The following is a 25,028-nucleotide window of genomic DNA, read 5'->3' as shown; positions in this document are numbered from 1 at the left end:
TGAGACCGGTGCCTGAGGACGGAGGAGGTCGCGCGTTTTTCCCCTTTTTTTTTTTTTTCTCTTTTTGGCGAGCGCTTTTTGGAAGCCTTGAAGGGACGGGGACCCCAGTGCTAGGGAGGCACGGTGGCGGGACTGGTGAGCGGGTGGCTGGGACCGGCGCCTGAGGACAAAGAATATCCCCCGTTTTTCCCTGCGGGACCGGTGGACGGGTGCCTGAGACCGGCACTTGAGGACAGAGGAAATCGCGCGTTTTTCCCCTTTTTTTTTCTCTTTTCTGCGAGTGCTTTTTGGAAGCCTAAAAGGGACGGGGACCCCGGTGCTAGGGAGGCAGGGCGGCGGGACTGGCGAGCGGGTGCCTGGGACCGGCACCTGAGGACAAAGAATATCCCGCATTTTTCCCTGTGGGACCGGTGGGTGGGTGCCTGAGACCAGCACCTGAGGACGGAAGAAATCGCGCGTTTTTCCCCTTTTTTTTCTCTCTTTTTGCCGAGTGCTTTTTGGAAGCTTTGAAGGGACAGGGACCCCGGTGCTAGGGAGGCAGGGCGGCGGGACTGGTGAGCGGGTGCGTGGGACCAGTGCCTGAGGACAAAGAATATTGAGCGTTCCTTCCCTGCGGGACCGGTGGGTGGGTGCTTTTTGGAAGCCTTGAAAGGACAGGGACCCTGGTGCTAGGGAGACAGGGCAGCAGGACCAGTGAGCGGGTGCCTGGGACCGGCACCTGAGGACAAAAAAAAAAAAAAAAAAAATCGCTTGTTTTTTCCTTTTTCTTCCTTTTTTTTTTCTCTTTGTTTCTGTTCCCTCTCTCATTGTTGCTGCTGTTGTTTTGGTTTGGAGAGTGCTTTTTGGAAATCTTAAAGGGGCAGGACAGGTCACTTAGACCAGAAGCAGGGAATCTGGGGATCTCTGGGCACTCTAACCCCCTGGGCAGCAGGGAGCACAGAGGCCCCTTACGGAGATAAATAGTCTCCTGGCTGCTCCCCCTCCAACGGGGCTCCACCATTTTGGAGGAACAGCCCCAGCCAGGCCAAGCCCACAGCAACAGCGGAGATAAACCCCAAAGCAACTGGGCAGGAAGCAGAAGCCCTGTCTGCGCACAGCTGCCCAGCACTAGCCACTAGAGGTCGCTATTCTCCCAGGAAAAGGCTACAAACCAACAAGAAGGGAAGCTCTTCCAGCGGTCACTTGTACCAGCTCTGCAAACTATCTCTATCACCATGAAAAGGCAAAACTACAGGCAGACAAAGATCACAGAGACAACACCTGAGAAGGAGACAGACCTAACTAGTCTTCCTGAAAAAGAATTCAAAATAAAAATCATGAACATGCTGACAGAGATGCAGAAAAAAATGCAAGAGCAATGGGATGAGATGCAGAGAAAAATGCAAGAGCAGTGGGATGAAGTCCGGAAGGAGATCACAGATGTCAGGAAAGAGATCACAGAAGTGAAACAATCCCTGGAAGGATTTATAAGCAGAATGGATAAGATGCAAGAGGCCATTGAAGGAATAGAAGCCAGAGAACAGGAACGTATAGAAGCTGACATAGAGAGAGATAAAAGGATCTCCAGGAATGAAACAACACTAAGAGAAATATGTGACCAATACAAAAGGAAAAACATTCGTATGATAGGGATACCAGAAGAGGAAGAAAAAGGAAAAGGGATAGAAAGTGTCTTTGAAGAAATAATTGCTGAAAACTTCCCCAAACTGGGGGAGGAAATAATCGAACAGACCATGGAATTATACAGAACCCCCAACAGAAAGGATCCAAGGAGGACAACACCAAGACACATAATAATTAAAATGGCAAGGATCAACGACAAGGAAAGAGTTTTAAAGGCAGCTAGAGAGAAAAAGGTCACCTATAAAGGAAAACCAATCAGGCTAACATCAGACTTCTCAACAGAAACCCTACAGGCCAGAAGAGAATGGCATGATATACTTAATGCAATGAAACAGAAGGGCCTTGAACCAAGGATACTGTATCCAGCACGACTATCATTTAAATATGATGGTGGGATCAAACAATTCCCAGACAAGCAAAAGCTGAGGGAATTTGCTTCCCACAAACCACCTCTACAGGGCATCCTAAAGGGACTGCTCTAGATGGGAGCACCCCTAAAAAGAGCACAGAACAAAACACACAACATATGAAGAATGGAGGAGGAGGAATAAGAAGGGAGAGAAGAAAAGACTCTCCAGACAGTGTATATAACAGCTCAATAAGCGAGCTAAGTTAGGCAGTAAGATACTAAAGAAGCTAACCTTGAACCTTTGGTAACCACGAATCTAAAGCCTGCAATGGCAATAAGTACATATCTTTCAATAGTCACCCTAAATGTAAATGGACTTAATGCACCAATCAAAAGACATAGAGTAATAGAATGGATAAAAAAGCAAGACCCATCTATATGCTGCTTACAAGAAACTCACCTTAAACCCAAAGATAAGCATAGACTAAAAGTCAAGGGATGGAAAAACATATTTCAGGCAAACAACAGTGAGAAGAAAGCAGGGGTTGCAGTACTAATATCAGACAAAACAGACTTCAAAACAAAGAAAGTAACAAGAGATAAAGAAGGCCACTACATAATGATAAAGGGCTTAGTCCAACAAGAGGATATAACCATTCTAAATATATATGCACCCAATACAGGAGCACCAGCATATGTGAAGCAAATACTAACAGAACTAAAGAGGGAAATAGACTGCAATGCATTCATTGTAGGAGACTTCAACACACCACTCACCCCAAAGGATAGATCCACCGGGCAGAAAATAAGTAAAGACACACAGGCACTGAACAACACACTAGAACAGATGGACCTAATAGACATCTATAGAACTTTACATCCAAAAGCAACAGGATATACATTCTTCTCAAGTGCACATGGAACATTCTCCAGAATAGACCACATACTAGCTCACAAAAAGAGCCTCAGTAAATTCCACAATATTGAAATTCTACCAACCAATTTTTCAGACCACAAAGGTATGAAAGTAGAAATAAATTCTACAAAGAAAACAAAAAGGCTCACAAACACATGGAGGCTTAACAACATGCTACTAAATAATCAATGGATCAATGAACAAATCAAAATAGAGATCAAGGAATATATAGAAACAAATGACAACAACAACACTAAGCCCCAACTTCTGTGGGATGCAGCGAAAGCAGTCTTAAGAGGAAAGTATATAGCAATCCAGGCACACTTGAAGAAGGAAGAACAATCCCAAATGAATAGTCTAACATCACAACTATTAAAACTGGAAAAAGAAGAACAAATGAGGCCTAAAGTCAGCAGAAGGAGGGACATAATAAAGATCAGAGAAGAAATAAACAAAATTGAGAAGAATAAAACAATAGCAAAAATCAACGAAACCAAGAGCTGGTTCTTTGAGAAAATAAACAAAATAGATAAGCCTCTAGCCCAACTTATTAAGAGAAAAAGAGAGTCAACACAAATCAACATAATCAGAAATGAGAATGGAAAAATCACGACAGACTCCACAGAAATACAAAGAATTATTAAAGACTACTATGAAAACCTATATGCCAACAAGCTGGAAAACCTAGAAGAAATGGACAACTTCCTAGAAAAATACAACCTCCCAAGACTGACCAAGGAAGAAACACAAAAGTTAAACAAACCAATTACAAGCAAAGAAATTGAAACAGTAATCAAAAAACTACCCAAGAACAAAACCCCGGGGCCGGACGGATTTACCTCGGAATTTTATCAGACACACAGAGAAGACATAATACCCATTCTCCTTAAAGTGTTCCACAAAATAGAAGAAGAGGGAATACTCCCAAACTCATTCTATGAAGCCAACATCACCCTAATACCAAAACCAGGAAAAGACCCCACCAAAAAAGAAAATTACAGACCAATATCCCTGATGAATGTAGATGCAAAAATACTCAATAAAATATTAGCAAACAGAATTCAACAGTATATCAAAAGGATCATACACCATGACCAAGTGGGATTCATCCCAGGGATGCAAGGATGGTACAACATTCGAAAATCCATCAACATCATCCACCACATCAACAAAAAGAAAGACAAAAACCACATGATCATCTCCATAGATGCTGAAAAAGCATTTGACAAAATTCAACATCCATTCATGATAAAAACTCTCAGCAAAATGGGAATAGAGGGCAAGTACCTCAACATAATAAAGGCCATATATGATAAACCCACAGCCAGCATTATACTGAACAGCGAGAAGCTGAAAGCATTTCCACTGAGATCGGGAACCAGACAGGGATGCCCACTCTCCCCACTGTTATTTAACATAGTACTGGAGGTCCTAGCCACGGCAATCAGACAAAACAAAGAAATACAAGGAATCCAGATTGGTAAAGAAGAAGTTAAACTGTCACTATTTGCAGATGATATGATACTGTACATAAAAAACCCTAAAGACTCCACTCCAAAACTACTAGAACTGATATCGGAATACAGCAAAGTTGCAGGATACAAAATCAACACACAGAAATCTGTAGCTTTCCTATACACTAACAACGAATCAATAGAAAGAGAAATCAGGAAAACAATTCCATTCACCATTGCATCAAAAAGAATAAAATACCTAGGAATAAACCTAACCAAGGAAGTGAAAGACTTATACTCTGAAAACTACAAGTCACTCTTAAGAGAAATTAAAGGGGACACTAATAAATGGAAACTCATCCCATGCTCATGGCTAGGAAGAATTAATATCGTCAAAATGGCCATCCTGCCGAAAGCAATATACAAATTTGATGCAATCCCTCTCAAATTACCAGCAACATTCTTCAATGAATTGGAACAAATAATTCAAAAATTCATATGGAAACACCAAAGACCCCGAATAGCCAAAGCAATCCTAAAAAAGAAGAATAAAGTAGGGGGGATCTCACTCCCCAACTTCAAGCTCTACTACAAAGCCATAGTAATCAAGACAATTTGGTACTGGCACAAGAACAGAGCCACAGACCAGTGGAACAGATTAGAGACCCCAGAAATTAACCCAAACATATATGGTCAATTAATATTTGATAAAGGAGCCATGGACATACAATGGCAAAATGACAGTCTCTTCAACAGATGGTGCTGGCAAAACTGGACAGCTACATGTAGGAGAATGAAACTGGACCATTGTCTAACCCCATATACAAAGGTAAACTCAAAATGGATCAAAGACCTGAATGTAAGTCACGAAACCATTAAACTCTTGGAAAAAAACATAGGCAAAAACCTCTTAGATATAAACATGAGTGATCTCTTCTTGAACATATCTCCCCGGGCAAGGAAAACAACAGCAAAAATGAGCAAGTGGGACTACATTAAGCTGAAAAGCTTCTCTACAGTGAAAGACACCATCAATAGAACAAAAAGGAACCCTACAGTATGGGAGAATATATTTGAAAATGACAGATCTGATAAAGGCTTGACGTCCAGAATATATAAAGAGCTCACACGCCTCAACAAACAAAAAACAAATAACCCAATTAAAAAATGGGCAGAGGAACTGAACAGACAGTTCTCCAAAAAAGAAATACAGATGGCCAAGAGACACATGAAAAGATGCTCCACATCGCTAATTATCAGAGAAATGCAAATTAAAACTACAATGAGGTATCACCTCACACCAGTAAGGATAGCTGCCATCCAAAAGACAAACAACAACAAATGTTGGCGAGGCTGTGGAGAAAGGGGAACCCTCCTACACTGCTGGTGGAAATGTAAATTAGTTCAACCATTGTGGAAAGCAGTATGGAGGTGCATCAAAATGCTCAAAACAGACCTACCATTTGACCCAGGAATTCCACTCCTAGGAATTTACCCTAAGAACGCAGCAATCAAGTTTGAGAAAGACAGATGCACTCCTATGTTTATCGCAGCACTATTTACAATAGCCAAGAATTGGAAGCAACCTAAATGTCCATCTGTAGATGAATGGATAAAGAAGATGTGGTACATATACACAATGAAATACTACTCAGCCATAAGAAGTGGAAAAATCCAACCATTTGCAGCAACATGGATGGAGCTGGAGAGTATTATGCTCAGTGAAATAAGCCAAGCGGAGAAAGAGAAATACCAAATGATTTCACTCATCTGAGGAGTATAGGAATAAAGGAAAAACTGAAGGAACAAAACAGCAGCAGAATTACAGAACCCAAAAATGGACTAACAGGTACCAAAGGGAAAGGAACTGGGGAGGATGGGTGGGCAGGGAGGGATAAGGGGGGGGAAGAAGAAGGGGGGTATTAAGATTAGCATGCATGGGGGGGAGGGAGAAAGGGGAGGGTGGGCTGCACAACACAGAGAGGACAAGTAGTGACTCTACCACATTTTGCTAAGCTGATGGACAGTAACCGTAATGTGGTTGTTAGGGGGGACCTGATATAGGGGAGAGCATAGTAAACATAGTATTCTTCAGGTAAGTGTAGATTAAAAATTTAAAAAAAAAAAAGAAAGAAAGAAAGAAAAGGGGGATTACTCCTTAACAGGATAAAACTATTGGTAAATCAAAGATCAACGCATGCTTTAAATATCCTTAATGTTGATCACTTAAAGGGTGTCAGATGATCAGCTATGGAGGTACTCTTTTCTGATAATATTCCTTTCTCTTAATTAAAAAAAAAAAAAAAAAAGCAGTTACTGTGTGCTGACCTCCAATGAGTTCTGCACAGTGGTATAGAGGGCATGTCAAAGTGTGGGCAAAGGGTCTGTTTGTTTCTACGCAGAAGATCAAGGCCTAGCTTGGATACCCAGAAAATGAACTAAGATACGATATGAGGAGGAGCTTCCGGCATCAGCACTCTGGAGGACTCGTGCCGGGGGATGATCATCAAAAAGCCTCCACAGGGATCCGGACGATGCTGCGGTTGTGGCTGCATCCAGCCCACCGTCTCCTGGACTTGCCATAAGAAGGAGGAGGGAGATGTCTAGGCTGGCATGTGCATACAGTGAGACAACGAATTTGACTGGATCTGTACTGTTGGAACTCAACCAGGAGTTGGGAGGGGTGCAAGTTGTAGCACCCCAAAATCTCATGACTATAGACTATCTATGGTTAAAAGAACATATGGGATGTGAACAGATCCCAGAAATGGGCTGCTTTAATTTGTCTGATGGTTCAAGTACAGTTGGACAATATCCATCATATCATAGATAAATTTTCACAAATGCCTAGGGTGCCTAAATGGTTTTCTTGGCTTCACTGGAGATGGCTGGTAATTATAGATTTGCTTTGTTTATGTCACCGTATTCCTATTATGTTAATATGTGTGTGCAAATTAGTTAGTAGTTTAAAACCTATACATACTTAAGGTACTATACAAGAAGATATGTCAAAGAAATAATCAATCCTCCCAAGTTTCCTTCATATGCTACATCTATAGCTTTTCTTCTTCCTTCCTAATTACAAACCTTAAATAGAATTCGTGCCTCATATCGAATTTACCGAGTATCATAATTCCTCCAGGTGGTAAAGATACCTCGAGACAAGTGCTGGGCATAGAAGCCACAGGGCATAAATCTGCAAAGAAGTAAAAAGCTAACCTTTGCAAACAATATGGCTTCTCTCTCACTTACCAACTTTACATTTCCCTGTATGGCCCCGGAAGATGACTGGTTAGCCAGAGACGGGTAAGATTCCTCAAGGGAGGAACAACCTAAGACAGGCACAGTCGCAGGGGGGCCATCAGGTGAGAATTTGGGGATCAACAGAGGTGAGGCTCAGAACCTCACCCCCCCTGCTTTGAGAGAAATCTTCTGCATCCGTGGATGTCTTGCTGCCCTTGTCTAGCCTGGATTAATACTTAGTCCATAGGCACACACCTGATCATCTGATCATCTATATTTGCCTTCTTACAGCACTAAACTATGTTTTCTACCTTTATCTTGCATCTACCTACCACTTCAGCATTTTATTAAAAATAAAAATAATAATAATAATAGGAGAAATGTGGGATCAACATATAAATCAAGTACAAAAATCAAATGAATATTCATATTTGACCTGATGGTTTATAGGTCATATTGCATGATCAAAACCGAAAGTTTCTGTGATGACTGCCCTTGTACTGTTCACCATGTAAGAATTTATTCACTCTGTAAGAATTCGTTCACCATGTAAGAACTTGTTCGTTATGCTTCAGAAGATTGGAGACTGATGAGAATTAGGCTTGAGATGGATTAATGATTGTACATTGAGCATTGACCCCCCTATACTGAATTTTATTGTTGTTAACAACCATTTGATCAATAAATATGAGAGATGCCCTCTCAAAAAAAAAAAAAAAAATATAGGGAAAGTGAAAGTAAGCCTGATAACCTGAGAAGGATTTCTGATTTCACATATTTCTAAACTGTAAGAGGGGAGAATTCCATATGGGTCCAATGACCAAATTTATCTTCAAGAAAAAGCCTACTGCTAAAAAGCAGATTATAGTTGTCCTAGACTTTTCATTTTCAGAACTGTGCTTGAATGCAGGAAATAGGAATGGACCTGGGAATCCCTGCTGGAATGAGTAGAGAGAGCAGGGAGCACAGCACAGTGTGAGGCTCTCTGCAGATAAGAATTCTATCATCTGTTTTGAAAAGCCCTTAAGATTGGAGGAATCTAACAGTGGTACCAGCCAAACCTGATTAACAAAGATTCTCTGAGGATGAAGATGATTTTAAAATCAACAAAGAGTTGCTTTACTTAATAGGCAGGCATTTATGTAAATAGAGTAGAGAATACAAGTCCACATGTAAGGCTCAACCTTTCAGTGGTGTATTTAGAGTGAAATCAAGCCCTGAAAACACAGGTGCAGGCAGAGATAGTCAGAAGCCACCACCAGATGGTCACACTGCACAACAAACGCAGTACTCCTCTCCTCTGCTCCTGACCAGTACTACCTGCTCAGTCTCTCAAACTCCACTGCAAACCTCCTTTGACCTCTCCCACAGACTGAATAAACAAAGAGGTGTGAGAGTTCAGTCCACACAGTGTTTAGGGAGCAGTGAGTTGTCTGGAATCATTACCATTATATACCACTCTGTGCTCACCTAGAGAGCCTCAAACTGTGAAGTTAAGAACATTAGTAAAATCTGGAGTTTGAAAACTTCTGATGGTCTATCTGGAATTCTTAACTAAAATTCCAAGAAGGCCAGTGTCTTCTAGATTGCATACATGAATAAAAATAGGAAGAACTATTCTATCTCCTGGATTAGATACTGGCCTTTCCTTTCTACCTACTAACCTCTGAAGTCAGTAGGAACTAACCAGAGAAAGCATTTCTCCTCCACCTTAGGAGCACATACTCTCAGTTATGTCTCATCCTCTCATTCTTCTTAAAATTCTCTTTGGGGGATATAGTTCATCAGCTACCAGGACCTAGATATAGATAATTTAAATAAAACCTCGTTTAAAACTCTAGATTTTCATTTTTGACAGTTGTAGCATATGAGAAGAACTCTTGGATTTGAAGGTTTGCATTGTAAATTAGATGACTCATATATTTCAAATTTTTACATCTCTTAACAAATCTCTTTTAAGACTGGACTTCTTAACTAAAAGAGGAATTAATTTCCTTATTCCACAACAAATTGTTTCCTACACAGATATTTGGGAATTCAAAAGATCCAAGGTCAACGAAATCTAGAACTTTAGAAGCTTGTTTTGACCCTATTCAGTCTACTTGCCAATGGCAACACTAATGGGTGTATCTGGGTGTATCTGGGGATGCTTGAATTACAAAAGACAAATCTCAATCCCTAATTCTCAGCCCACAGTTCAAGGAATTCCAGCATGGAGAATGATTCTGATGAGCAGTGAATCTCTTTCTGAAATATTTCAAGATGAGAAAATGCTGTTGGATAAGGCTGGGGGCCTGAGAAGAGATGAAAAATAGCCAGAGATCTGAGCAGAGCTCTGGCTGGCCTCCAGTTCCTGACAATGTGATGCTGTGTTCTTCTAGTTTCTCCCTTCCTGGGCCTCCTGTCATCACATGGCACAGATGCAGAGGCCCAACAGGCAACCTCAGCTGCAATTAAACAGCAGAGAGCCAGAGCATTTGTATTCAACTACAAAGTTTAGGGGCACAAGCTTGAGGCAGGACAAATTCAGTTCTTGCAATTGTTAGAGATGACGTATGAGAGCAGAATAAGTTGGGAGCATATTTAACAGTAACAAGTAATTTTGGTCAGAACACTTGTGAATGATCCTTAGCTCCATCATCACAAGCTGTGTGATCTTGGGAAAGTCACTTCATCCATTTTAATTCCCACTTCTTTAGCTGTAAAAATTGAGAGGATATATACCTTTATCTCCATCAGGGTTATGGCAAGGATCAAGTCAGGATAAGCTATAAAACATTACTGAAATATCACTGATGCAAGGCAATAAATACTGGGTGTTTCACATGTCCCTGGTGCAATACTTGGTAGTTCTAAGTAGTACAACAATCCTAGCCCTCAATGAGCACTCCAACAAAGGGGGCCAGTGTGTGAACACACAAGACAACTCTTCACAGTGGTGTGGAATAGAGACAGAGTTACAATTAATATAGTCTGAGGAATGAAGGTCAGAGTCTCAGTTAGGTGATACTAGATCTGGGCCGTACAGGATAAGTGGGTGACAGCCAGGCAGTGGAGGCTGGGACGTGCATCCTAGAGAGAGAAATGAATAAGCAAAGAGGTATGAAAGTACACAGTGTTTAGGGAGCTTATGTGGCTACAACACAGGCTACACAGGGCAGAATGCTTGGAAATGAACCTGAACAGATTGGAACCAGGTTGTGAAAAGTTCTGTATCATGACAGAGTTCTGTGTCTTTGAACTAGAAGCAACTGGTACACACTGAAGGAATTAGAGAAGAATAGCAATTTTTTCTTATTTCTTTCTTCTTCATCATAATACACACAAAAAATAAGACACAGTATCTGCCTCCAAGGTACAATGTAGCAGAATGTATATAAATGTATATAGAATGTATATAAATGCTACATGTAAGTGCTATAACAGAAGTATAGCACTTATACTTCTGAGGTGTTAAATTGGTATCACCCAGGCAGAACAGAGTTGGTGAAGATATTCCACACAGAGGAAGCAGCATGAACAAAAATATATAGTCATAAAATAGCATGGCACATAGTTCAGCAAGAGCTTAAGGTAGGAGAGGAATTTGACACTGGAAAGGTAGGCAGAAGCCAGGGCCAGTACAGCAGAGGTTAAGCGCACAGGTTCTAGACTTTAGTTTGCCTGAATTCTAAAATTTGAGTTTTACCTCTTTCTAGTGATGTGACCTTGAACAAGTTACTTAACCTAAGAGTCATCTTCCTCGCTGATAAAATGGGAATAGTAATAGAATCTACAGTATAATGTCACTGAGGATTAAATGGGATAATCCATGTAAAGAACTTAATCAATCAAAATGTCTGATTTACAGTATGCACTCAAAAAACTATTTTATTATTTATAGTTATTTAAAATAACTATAGTATTTCATTATCATTGCTATTATAGAAAACTTCGATAGGAAACTATTATAGTGGTCAAGCTGAAAGATGAATAGGGCCCCAGGCTACAGCAGAGTTAGAAGGGTGGAGAAGAGAAGTCAGATGCAAGCATCCTTCTGAGTTGGAAGTGATTGACTGGAGCGGTGACAAGGGAGGGATGATGGGAAGGGCTGAATATAGTATGATTCTAGATTCTTAACTTAAACAGCTAGGTACATGAGTAATAAAAATGGGATACGCTGAGTATAGGATATGTCTGGGTAACATGCAGATGAACATATCAAGTACACTGTGAGATATACAGGTCTTTGGCTGGGAAAAGAATGCAGGAAAATTACATTCTTTTCCATAGTTTGAAAATTGTGCCCACCTGCAGTCTGCATTAAACAAGTAGCCCTAAGGAGATGTGTGACTTATGTAACACATCTCCCTGGCCATGGTTTACTGAGCTACAGATGTCTTCAGATGTGTGTATGTCTTCAGAATCACATAGCCACAGTGGTTTAACATCACCATCTGAGAGACAATCACCATGGTTCACATACAAGCAATGGGAGAAATGCAGAGAAATGAATGTAGGAGACAAACAGAAAGAAATAAAATGAAGGAATATAAGGTCTCATAAAAAGAGAAAGAGACTAGCGGCCACAGAATGTCTTGTTTTCATAAAGCCCAGCCATATCCAGACATCAGACTCAGTGAAATCACCCTGAGTCCTTTTCTACTTGTGCTTCCTTGCATGCCATGCAACCCAATGGTCCCTGTGACTGTCACCGATGAGACTGACAAACAGGAGTAGAGAAAACAAAACAAGAAAATGGCCAAAGGTAGGACCCTGGAGAACATCAACATGGAGGAATCTGACAAGGAAGAAAAGCCAGTGGAAAAGGCGGGAAAAAGGCATTAGTAGAGGGAAGAGGTAATTCAGGGAAAAGCAGTGCTAGAAACCAACCTATGAGAGGTCTCAAGGAGTAGTAAACTAGTCAGCAGTTATCAAATGCTGTGGGGAAATCAAACAAAGAGGAAAACAAATTGGCAATTAAGAGGTCCTGGTAAACTTTCCCAGAGTTGTTATTAGTATAACTCAAAATTATTTTAATTATTTGAGTATTATACTCAAAAACTTTGTTTTCAAATCTTGACAGTCACATCAGTCATACTGTGAATCCTTAAGTGAGTCTTTAGCATGCCTCTGCCTTGGTTTCTCCTCTATTTAAAAATAATAAACAAATCTCCCCTCAATCCCAGTCATTCTGGAAGTATTTTGCATCATAAACTGCATGGTGGTTATACATGAATATACACATGCAAAAATTCATAAAAGAATTGTGCACTTCAAGAGCGAGAGATAAAGAATGAAATCCTCTCTGCCCCATCCTTACACAGGAATCAGATTAAAAAAATACAAATGAAGACAGGAGCTTATAAAGTAATTTGTAAAGCTAGGAACAAAGTGTTCTTTGAATCCCAGGGATCACCCGGTGGTATCCTGAACCTCAGCCCCCTGAGGTAATGGCATGTATTACTGTCCTCTCCAAGAACCTGCTCAGTAAAAGTTTCCACACTGTTATGACTATGTTAGTAACTTAAAAAAAAAAAAAGTCACATGTGTGACTCAAGTCCATGGCAAGCAATCTGAACTCTCAGAGAGAAGGGCCTGATGGATCCAGATTACGAGCAGGCAGAGGTGCCAGGATCCAGATTACGAGCAGCAGCTTGAAGGACACCTACCTTCATCAGGTGCTTGTTGACCCACTTGGTGAACGTCTTCTTCTGAACGCGGTCCCGTTCATCTGTAAAGGAAACACAGGGAAGGCACTGGCTTAGTGCTACCCAGGCAACAAGTTCCCATACCCCTGCCTTGCCCACACCCCAGTTTCTCTGTGGACCGTAGAGCCGGTTTCCACGGCACTGTGAGACCATGTCTTGTTGGGAAGGTTTGGCCTGTCTGAACTTCCTCTTCTGTCCTGACCATGTTGTCACTTTACAGGATAGACAGAACTGTGTGCCTCAAAGATGTCATGGCAGATTCCACAGCACCATAATTCTCTGGGGAGCAAAGCAGTTCCCTGCTTCCCCTACAGCAACCTCCAAAAAACCAAAGCAATGAACACTGAGCACAGATGGGGTGCAGTGGCCCTGACATTTGGGACACTCACGTCACAGTAGTGAGCGCTCATTCGTCACACACCCGTCTGCCCGGTCACTGCTCTACTCCCTCCCTTCCCCACCCCCCTGGGCTTCCCTGATTCCAGTTTTTCCAGCAGTCATTACCAACCACTCAACCTCCCAAAACTGCCCAGTTTACCGCAGGCACATCACCCCTACCCCTTTCCTTCTCCTAAGGCTAACAGCCATTTATTTGTAAGCAAACTCTCCTCCATTCACAATGCTGTTCACCTCTTTATCAAAAACAGGACTACTGTCAATACTGTTTCAGAAACCCCATCCTGAGGAGGACCCACTTTCTTCCACAACTGCCAATTTCCCAGAGGTGCTTCATCAGCCCTGCTCCTTTTCTATTTACTGAAGTCCATGTCATCCTCACTGTCTCACTGTCATCAACCATTCCCTGTATCTGTCAAAGCTACCTTAACCCTCCCTGACTACTTGGTTCACGTTTACTGCCTCCACACAGACCCTCTGGCATCATCCTCAAATCACTTCAACATATATGCTGACTGTGCATCTGAGACTGCTAGACTCCACCAGCTTTCGTCTCCAATTCACTGCCAGCCACCACACTGCCACTTGTGGGCCTGATTCCTTCTCCGCATGTACCTATTTAGCAGCTATCTTTATCAATCTCTCATACCTGGTAATCACTCCCAACCTGCATCACTGCATGCTTAGTTTATCCTACTTATCAAGAGCATCTAAGATTACCGCAGTCTATGCTAGACAACATGGTCAAGCTATTAAAAGCTGCCGTCACCAACACCCCAGGAACTCTTGTGAGAAACACACTCACTGGTCCAAATTCAATAAGTGGACACGGAGACAAAGAGAACAGTGGAGCAAGGCTTTAATGACGGTCTTGCAAGATAGGGTGCCTGGTGGGCAGGCACACCTGGGGAGCTTGGTGCCAATAATTTATCTCCTAGTGCGCGAGTCCCTCCCCTGGTTCTTCATTGGCTGAGTATTACAGGGTTCACAGTCTTCCCCAGACGTTGCCTAAGCCCGTTATATCTTTCCTTTACATTTGCCTTATTCTTATTGGTAGGTCTTAAAAAAACTCAAACAGGTATAGTCAGGCCCCTTTCAATTTCCCCACCTCCACTCTCAGCCCAAGCAGCTTCCACCACGTGGCCCTTTGTTAATACTTTACTGTTAAAATGTTTAAACATCCTAGTGGGAATAAATCACATTTAGGTTTTATACTCTTTCCTAACACTCTCACCTGCCTAACCTTCTACTACTACGCTCACTGTGACAATCTGCAAACCTGAAAACCAACGTGGCTTGACTCTTCCTTTTTTTCCCCAAGTCAGAGAACACTTTGGAAGAAGGTGGCAGAATTACATAGACCTGTTTCACACAAACTTCAGTTAGGTTTTCTCTATTCCCTAGTTACTGCCTTCTTACTGATTCCCCAGTAAAAGCTACACAGGTACTATTCCAAACGTTAATACTCTCACTACACTTACAGGTGAATGCAGAGCCACTTATTTTTCTGAGTTTATAGCCATATAATGAATGCTCCCTCATTTCTGCCTCTTGTCTGTCCTTCACAACAGCTTTCTTTTCAGCCTTGCATTCATTCCTGCTTTGCAAGGAACTATGATGTCTTCCTCCGGTAGACCCCAGACCTTAGGAACTAGAATGGGCCTCAGACATTATCCGGTATAAATCTCTGCTGATACACAAATCCCTTCAACAACAAAGAATCACATGTTCAGGGTTGAAAGGTCTGTCCAAACCTTACATACCTCTACAATATTCTTGACACTTAAAAACAGAGAATTCACTACTTCATAAGGTTACGCATGCCAATTTTTTTAGTTCCATAAAATGGCATAATCTTCTTTCTTATAAATTCTACCTATTGGTTATCATTTGGAACTTTTTAAGTGTTATCTTTCACTTAATAGAGTCCTGCTCTATTTGAAGCTAGCATTTTTATTGGATTTGACTGCTGTCATTCCAACATATTTTGATCTTTTTAGATACTGATTCAGTTTTCCAACATCACCATCATCCTTTTCAGCCTGTGTTATCTGCAGACTGAAACAGAATCAGCTTACAACTGCAGCCTCACCTAAATCACTGACACTTCACTCATACTATTTGTTTTCTCTTCCTCTCTACCTCTCAAACGCTATTTACACTTTAAAATCTAGCTCATTCATTCACTTGTCTATTCTTTAAATAGATCTTTATTAATAACGTAGTTGCTTGGAAGAGCCTGCATTTGGCTCTGGCAACAGAGATATCAAAGTCACATTCCCTAGCTGTAAAAGAGAAGGCAGCCTAGCAGAGAAGAGAAATAACTTCGACACAGTTTGGTAAGTGCTGTACAGAGGTAAACGCAGAGTGCCTAAGATCACAAGAGAAATGGTTAAGCCTACCTGAGTAGGGGAAGAAAACATAGAAGGTTAGTGAGACTTTCCAGATGAGTGACTCTAACTGTGACAAAGTGAAGTTAGCCAGAAGGAGGAGGGAAGGAACAAACCTACTACATGAAATTTCATCTAGTGCAAATCCATGGAGACAAGAAGGAACGTTCAGGGAACTGCACAGAATTCAGGATGGTTGAAAGACAGGATGTGTATTAGGTAATGGTGAGACTTAAAACTGGATAGGATGGCCTTTTGTGACAAGCTAAAGAGTCCAACTTTATTAGCAAGAAACTGGTAAAGGGAAGGTAAAGGGCAGCTTTGAAAGATTTTAAATAGGAAATGACATGATCAGATTTGTGTTTGAGGAAAATTACTCTGGCAGTCTTTCCTGACAACTCCAATTCTCAATAGTCTCTTTGTCCTCAAATTTCTATGGTACTTACAATGTTCATCACTCAATCAGCACTTATGTAATTATATAGAGTTCTGAACTTTTAATACACTTATTCTCCCATCACCAGTGATATCATTAACTCCTTAAAGGAAAGAGATCATGCCTTACTTTCTTGTATCTCCCACAGCTCCTAACAGGTAAAGCTCTACATAATATGACCTAAAACAAAAGACTTCTCTTGATTGACCAATATATTATTAGAAGACTGGCTAAAGAAATACACAGAATGAAATCAGAGCGGAGTTTTCCACAACACAACAGCGAAATATGTAAAACCTCCCAGGCCCCAGTAAGTATTACCTGTGTGCTGGGACATGCAGACATAATGGGAAAAAACAAATTTAAGGTGAACTAAAAATTCTGTCCACCACATTTTCGCCAGTATCAAACCCACTCTCCTTTACTGTATTTATTACCTTCATAACAGAACAGTCTGTTATAGTTTTACAAAACTCTCACTCTGAAGACACAAATTTTCTTATTTTTCTTTCTAGAATTTCTTTTATTACAAAAGTTATATGTGTTGCTGTAACAGGTTAAATACATAAATGAATAAGGAAAAAGATTAAAGGATTTCTTTTTTTATTTTTATTTTTTATTTTGGTATCATTAATCTACAATTACATGAAGAAAATTATATTTACTAGGCTCCCCCCTTCACAAAGTCCCCCCCACAAACCCCATTACAGTCACTGTCCATCAGCATAGTGAGATGCTGTAGAATCACTACTTGTCTTCTCTGGGTTGTATGGCCCTTCTCGTGTCCTCACACACACATTATACATGCTAATCATAATGTCCCCTTTCTTTTTCACCACTTTTATCCCTCCCTTCCCACCCATCCTCCCCAGTCCCTTTCCCTTTGGTAACTGTTAGTCCATTCTTGGGTTCTGTGATTCTGCTGCTGTTTTGTTTCTTCAATTTTTCTTTGTTCTTATACTCCACATATGAGTGAAATAATTTGGTACTTGTCTTTCTCTACCTGGCTTATTTCACTGAGCATAATACCCTCTAGCTCCATCCATGTTGTTGCAAATGATAGGATTTGTTTTCTTATGGCTGAATAATATTCCATTGTGTATATGTACCATATCTTCTTTAATTGGATTTCTTTTTAAGCTGATCAATATTTTAAAGAAAAGGTAGAATTCAATGTGATTTCTTTTTTTGTCCATTACCTTATTTATTTTAGACCTGAAGATGCAACTAGCACAAATCAAGTCTTCTTAGTTTGACCAACCACAAGGTGTTCTGCTCACCTACCAAGTCCTTCCATGAGGATGTTGCACTAGGGACACTTGATGTTCTCATATCAGTCATGCTTCCAATAGCCAGAAAAACTGACTTTCAATTCAGGAGAAGAGGTCCAAGTACTTATTCTGAATATAATTACTAAGGGCAACATGATTACACCCTTCCCAAGAGCAGCTAGCCTGTTAAAAACTGAGCCAAAGTTCCTCAGAAAAAGATTTTATAGAGAACAACTCTGTCCCAAAGCTGGAGGATTCTTTTTTAGGACCCTGTGTTGCAGACCCATCAATTACATGAAAGTTCTTTCCTGATTAAGCATCAGGACAAGAGGATACTATAGCACCCTGAGTTTAAGATCTTTTTATTTTAGCAAGGAAATTCATTAGGGAAAACAACATTAAAGAACAACATTAACTATTACACAAACCTTCAGACGGCTTCAAACAGCTCGGAATTTCAAACTTTTTAATTAGTTTGAGGTTTGGCACCCTACACATAAATTTCTACTTTAATTCCAGGTGCAAAAAAAAGATCTTTCTACCTAATACTGGGGTAGAATTTTCAGAAGGTACCCTTATGCGAGAGGAAAACAGTCAATCAGAGAAAAGGCAATATTCTTTCTGATGCTTCTTGTGAACTCAGCCCCACCAAAGGCTATGAATTGGCAATGCAGAATCCAGCTGCTCACTGGGAAATTCTTAGACTGAATGTATTAAGGCACCAATTAATCACACGGGGGTTACTTAATTAGAAGGATTTAATACTTCTTTCTAACATTATTAAGACCATACAGGACACTGAACCTAATTTTATTTTAGTTTCACTGGCAGAAATGTCAGAAATGTCCATCCCCATAGTCGGGCAAATGCTTTTACATAAAATCTGGATCCCATCCCTTCCCTTCTCCTTATGAAGCCTGTATATCTTTAACTTCTCTTTCTCTCCTTTCCCCTTGGCTTCCTGATCGAGTATGTGACAGTACTGTCTCCACTTCCTCACCAACTCCCCCATGTGACCTGCCTTCCAGCCCCAGAAATTCAGTGAAGCTGCTCTCCCTGCGATCACTTAATTGCCAACCCAGATGAGACTGCTGATCATTCCTTCAGTTTTAAACCCTCTTGAATCTGGGACTGCATTCCACCCTGGTTCTCCTCCTTCCTTTTTGGTAGTTACTTCTCCTCTGCTCACTCCTTAAGTGTTTACACATCCTTAGCCTTCTTTCCTTTTCATTCTGTATTATGGGTTCTTAAGATATCCACAGATCCATGGGTCCACAGACGGCTTTGAAGAGGGGGGGTGTCATGTGGCCCTAAGTAATTATATTCAGAATAAGTACTTGGACTTCTCCCTCCTAAATTGAAAGTCAGGGTTTTTAGCTAGTGGAACCAAATCTATAACTAATTAAAAAGATTTAAAGTCAGAGCTGTTTGGAGCATTCTGAAAGCCTGTGTAATAGTTAATGTTGTTCTTTGGCTTCCTTAATGAATTTCCTTGTTAAATTGTTAATTTAAAACTGCAAAATGTTTGGTGTTATGTATATTGTGGGAGGAAAAAAAATCTATAGCTTTTCCAAAAAAGAGTTAAAAAGGGCTGTTCTCTACATTCTCCCAGAATGATTTGATCTACTCCCATGGTTTCAACTGTAACCTGTACGCTGATCATTTCCAAACCCATACCTTCAGCTCAGGCCTTTATCCTAAATACCACTCTTATGTCTGATCGCCTCCTAAGAAATTTCATTCTCATCTTGAACTCCACTTGTCTAAAACTGTACTCTTCCTTTCTCTCTTCTGCTAAGAGGTTTCCCCGCTAGTTCCCTATTAGGGACTGAATGTGTGCATCCCCCACCCCAACCTATATGTTGAGATTCTAACCCTCAGTGTAATAGTATTAGGAGGTGAGGCCTTTGGGAGATAATGAAGTCATGCCTCATAAAAGGCATTCCTTTTAAAAGGACCCCACGGTGAAGGCAGTATAGCACAGAGAAGACAAGTAATGACTCTATAGCATCTTACTACACTGATGGACAGTGACTGTAATGGGGTATGTGATGGGGTCTTGATAATGGGGGGAATTTAGTAACGACAATGGTGCCCATGTGATTGCATATTAATGATACCATAAAAAAAAAGGACCCCACAGCTCTCTTATCTCCCCTTCTACGATGTGCGGGTACAGTGAGTAGCCAGATGTCTGAACCAGGAAGAGGCCCCTCACTAGACACCAAATATGCAGCTGCCTTGATCCTGGACTTCCAGCCTCCAGAACTGTGAGAAATAAATTGTTGTTTAAGCCACCCAGTCTGTGGTCTTATTACAGCAGCCCAAACTAAGACACCATCCTTCTAAATGTGCCAGTAGTCTTTCTGACAAATCTAATCTTATTACTGTGCACCTTAAAATCCTTCAGGACTCCTTATCCACCTAGTAATGTTAGTAGTTAACATTTATTGAGCACTTACTTGTGCGCTAAGCACCTACATATGTTGTTTCTAAAGCTCAACAACCCTGGAAAATAGAAATTATTTTACTGGAAAGATAAAGCCCAGAAAGATTAAGTAACTTGTCTGAGATCATAAGGTAGGCACTGAAGTCAAATCTGTTCCCAGCTCCACTGGATTCCAAAGCTAAATGCCTCCATTCAGGACCATATCCAAACTTCCTAGTTTGGGATCTAAGATCCACTGTGACGTGATTCTGCCCACCACCCATCCCTCTCCATCTTTTCATGAAAACTCTATCTTCCGGATCTAGAGTGTATTATGCTCAGTGAAATAAGGCAGGAAGAGAAAGAGAAATACCGTATGATTTCACTTATTTGTGTTATATAAAAACAAAGCAAAACAGAAGGAGGAAAACAGCAGCAGACTCACAGACAATTAGAAGTGACTAGTGGTTACCAAGGGAGGGGTTGGGACGGGATGGCGGGGCAAGGAGGGGAATAAAGGGGCACAATAATTCACAATCACAGTGTAAGTAGGTCACAGGGACAGTAGGACAGCATGGAGAAAATAATCAATGATTCTGTAACATCTTTTTACATTCATAGATAGTAATGGCACTAGAGGGGGTGAGGATTTAAACATGGGTAACTGTTGAACCACTGTGTTGTGCATTTGAAACCAACTTAACATTGTATATCAATGAAAAAAACACTTCAATTAAAAAAAATTTCTATCTTCCAGCTTTGCTGAATATTCTTGCCCAAATGCAATCTTGCCCTTGTACTTACTGTTGCTCTGAGTGGCATATAGCTTCCCCCTTCTCTGACTACTTATTCTTCAGCATTGAATTCAACTATCATCTCCTGGAGGAGGTGGTAATTTTCCCATCACTTACACTAGTTTAGTTTAGGTGATCTTCCTCTTGTGCTTATTGCAAGGTATCATAGTTTACTTGTCTATCTGTCCTACTCTACTAGGAGCAATGAGAATAGACCTAGGATCAGACTGAAAGCCTTCATCTGAGATGCAAAGTTCTCTGTTCTAATCCAATACAGCCTCCAACACAGTCCCAGTGCCTTATGAGTCATTAAAAAAGCAAATGAGCAAAGGGCCACAGAAAAGTCACCAATGTTTCAAGAAGACCAGGAAGCACCTGGAAATCTACAAGATACCTGAGCTGACAGAAGGGAAGTCGAGAGTCAGGATAGGCCAGTTCCTTGACCTCATGAAGTTTACAATCTAAAACCAAATACAAGTTGTACAAAATCATGGTAATAATCACGGAGTTGTTAATTCTGGCAGAGGGGCAGAATAGTTTGTGGAAGGCATGGTATTTAATGGTGTTTAACCTTGGATGACAAGTAGGATTTTCATAGCCCAAAAAGGGGTTAAGGAATTCCAAACTGAAGAAAAAGCATTTGCAATGATTTGGAGACATTTAGGTCCACAGGATTTGTTTTAGTGAATGGTATGGTATAGCTATGCACAGCATACATTGGGCAATGTAATGAGAAAGGAAGCTGCCAAGGTCACCTGAGGTCAAATCACCCCAGAAAGTGAGAGTGAGCAGTATGTACTTAAAATCAGTAGATAAAAGGATACCACTGAAATTTCCTGAAACAGAGAGTGTTTTGGAAAGATTATTCTGGCACTGGGCTATAGCAGAGAGATACTAAGGGGAAGAAGAATCAGTGAGAGGTCTACTGTGACAGACCAAGACAGAAATCAAGAGCTTGAATTAGGGCAAAGGTAGCAGGAATGTGGACAGGACAGGCAGACTCACATGACAACACAGAGGCAGAAACAACAGTCCTCAACTACGTGGTAAGGAAAGGGAAAGTCTAAGATAATTTTAATGTTTCTAGTCAGACCTACTGGAGTTAGTGGTATCTTGAGATAAGGAAATTAGAAGGACGCAAAGATTGGGTGAGGGTAGGTTGGGTAAAATAGAAGAAAACTAATAAGGTATTAGCAGGACCTTCCTGCAGTTGGAACCTTAGGTCTAAAGTTCTGAGGAGCTGTCAGAATTGAGGATACAGATTTGAAGTTAACAGCTGATAACTGAGGCTGTGGCAAGTAGGTCAGACAGCCTATTTCAGCAAATCTTCCTAAATCACCACTTTGCCTCTATCACCCCTCAATTAAAAATCCCTTAGTGGCTCCCAAAAGACCAGAAGATCAAGTCCAAGTCCTGGTTTCCATAGACCACTATAACCCTTTAAAATTCGATTTCAGTTTTTATTCACTATGTACTAGGTGGTCAGGGGAGATTGGGATAAGATATGGCCTCTGACCTAAAGCAATTCACAATCTATCTACCCTTCCAATTTTATCTTCATACTCTCTCCTGCATGACTGCATGATGCAACTACATACATTCTCATCTGTTGCTTCCAAACATACTTTTGCGCATTCTTGCTTTGGTTCACCCTCCCCCACTCCCCCATACTGGAATACCTACCCTCCTCTTCTTGGCTTATCTACTTCAGCGCCTCCTTACAAGGTCCAGCTGAAGTCCCACTAGTCCCTTTACACCTTTCTGGCTATGCCAGCCACCCCTGGATGCCTGTAGATGCCTGTATTTACTCAGTTTACTTGGCATGAGCATATACAACCTATTGTTAGATATCTCTATATGGAAATCCTATTTTCACTCCAAACTTTAGCTCTTTGGAGTCAAGAACCAAGTTTTAAATTTCCTTAAATATCCAACACTTAGGACAATAGCAGGTACTCAAGAATACTCATTCATTCAGCAAATACATACTGAAAGCCCACCATGTGCCAAGGTTATATCTACAAGGACACTTCAAGATGGTATTTTCAAAGTCAGACTAAGATATATTCTCAAATGATAATTAAAAGACTGCTTTTCAGCAGGGAGCAGAGATTTCCATTTGGATGTCCCTTCTATAGTTACAGCATTTCTAAATTCTTCTTGCCACATCTAGATCCAGGAGTCTATGCACCACTTAATGTAAGCTCAAAGAAAATGGGCTGAATTAAGAGATCAAGCAATTAAGATGTGCTTACCAATAATGTATAATGGCACCAGCATTATAAATGATTCCTGTCCTCAGAAGTATATAAGTCAACTTTGGGAGAAAACCTGACCTAGACATTTATTCTGTTAACTGTGTGACAGGTATGCTTCAAGGCCTGTCTCATTTAGGATTTGACTTAGTCCTCACAACTTTATCAACTACAGATTATTTATTTTCATTTTTGTAGTTCAATTTGAGGCTCAGAAAGGCTTTAATAATTTGCCCAAGTCACACAGTAAGTAGAACTGAGATTCAAATCGAGTCTGTCATGGACTTTTAAGCACCACAGTAGAGTGTGGTGCTTAAATGAAGGGAAGAGGAGAGGGGCAAACTGTAACTGCAATTTGTTTTCATGAGAGGCATCTTATCACTAAGGTGAAGATGCAGAATGTCCCAGTAAGGATTCAGACTTGGGAATTTAGGAAAGAGATAACTCTAGAAACTTCAATGCAAAATCAGAATTTTACATTATTTCTTAGGAAAACCTGAACTTTATTAATGATAATTCTTTGCACTATTGGGAATCAGCAAGTACACAACAGAAGTTGGGTAAAGAAATAAGCATGGTGGCAAAAGAAAAGAGCCACAGAGATGGAGGGAGAGCCAAACAAGGGGAAGAGGGTAAAAAAGCTCAATAGTTTCTGGAGTATAATTGTAATATCACATTCAGAAAAATTAAGTACATCACAGATACAAAGAGACAGAGAAGTTTAAGAATCCTCAAAAAATCACCTTAAAGATGAAGAAATTGAAGCCCAGAATGATTTAAGAACTTAGGTACGGTCATAGAGGGGTAGAATCAAGCTGTAACATGGATTTGTTGGCCTCTGGTCTATGGTTCTTATCTTATAGGACACACATCTCCCCTCTCTGAGCCTGAGTTTTATCTATGAAGTGAGGAGTTTAGACTAGGTCAGTGGTTCCCAAATACCGATCTGTGAACCAGTCGTATCAAAATTACCTGGGGAGCTTGCATTGGGCCAAGTGCTTGAATATTATAAACTCATAATGGCTGAGTTGGGGTCTATTTTAATCCCCTTTTCACAAATGGGGAAACCATGGCATAGAAAGGTTAAGTAGTTTTCCCCAGTTCATATAGCTATTAGGTGGTAGAGCAGGAACCCCATGCAGTTGGTGCCAAAATCCATTTTTTAAAAAAAACTACTGGGCTACACTGATGCCAAGGGATTAAACAGGGTAGGATAAGGTGGGAAAATAATGTTTTTGCCCCAAAACTTTCAATAAAGATGCTAGACTTCAGTATACTTCTCTGTTGATTACAGAAAAAGGGCCCCTTTGTCTCTACTTTCAGACGCAGAAAATTCTTTGCTCTACATCTCAGGGAAGACATCTCAGTGATACTGGAAAGATAAAAAGCTAGACTACATTGCAATGACTGACTAAAATTGCCCCTTCTTGTGCTCCAAACATTATTATAGTAACAAGTTCACTTCTCAGAAAGCACTTAAATATTTTGGCAGTACTGACCTAGCAGTCAGAAGACAGGATCAGAACCCTAGCTCTGCTAACTCCCTCCTGAGGGTTCTTCTGAGGTCCCCTCTCAATCTAACAACAGGTGATTTCAATTTCAGTAAAAATCTGCCTTATCTGGGTGACAATTTTGTTCTGCTTTAGAGATTTGGCATATACAATCAAAAGATATTAGATTATCAATCCAGTAGTGCCCAAATTTAGTTTCTAGAACATAGAAAATGCTCTGAAATAAATTAGAAAACCTAACATAAAGTTGTCAACCTTTTATATTTCTAAGC

At 40.6% G+C, this 25,028-nt stretch overlaps 1 protein-coding gene across 16 annotated transcripts in view; it reads right to left on the bottom strand.

Moving 5' to 3' along the window:
* MACF1 (microtubule actin crosslinking factor 1) overlaps positions 1–25,028 on the bottom strand; it is a 471,369-nt gene that overhangs the window by 348,707 nt on the left and 97,634 nt on the right. For all 16 annotated transcript variants that reach the window (XM_073233661.1, XM_073233662.1, XM_073233665.1 and 13 more), the window contains exon 2: positions 13,237–13,298. In XM_073233661.1, coding sequence (XP_073089762.1) covers positions 13,237–13,298 — 62 coding nt within the window. The remainder of the gene's footprint in view (positions 1–13,236; positions 13,299–25,028) is intronic.

The sequence above is a fragment of the Manis javanica genome, chromosome 4 (genome assembly GCF_040802235.1).
Source record: "Manis javanica isolate MJ-LG chromosome 4, MJ_LKY, whole genome shotgun sequence".
Classification (NCBI taxonomy): Eukaryota; Metazoa; Chordata; class Mammalia; order Pholidota; family Manidae; genus Manis; species Manis javanica.
Note: the sequence above shows the minus strand (reverse complement) of the source record. Positions and strands in the feature narration are given on the sequence as shown.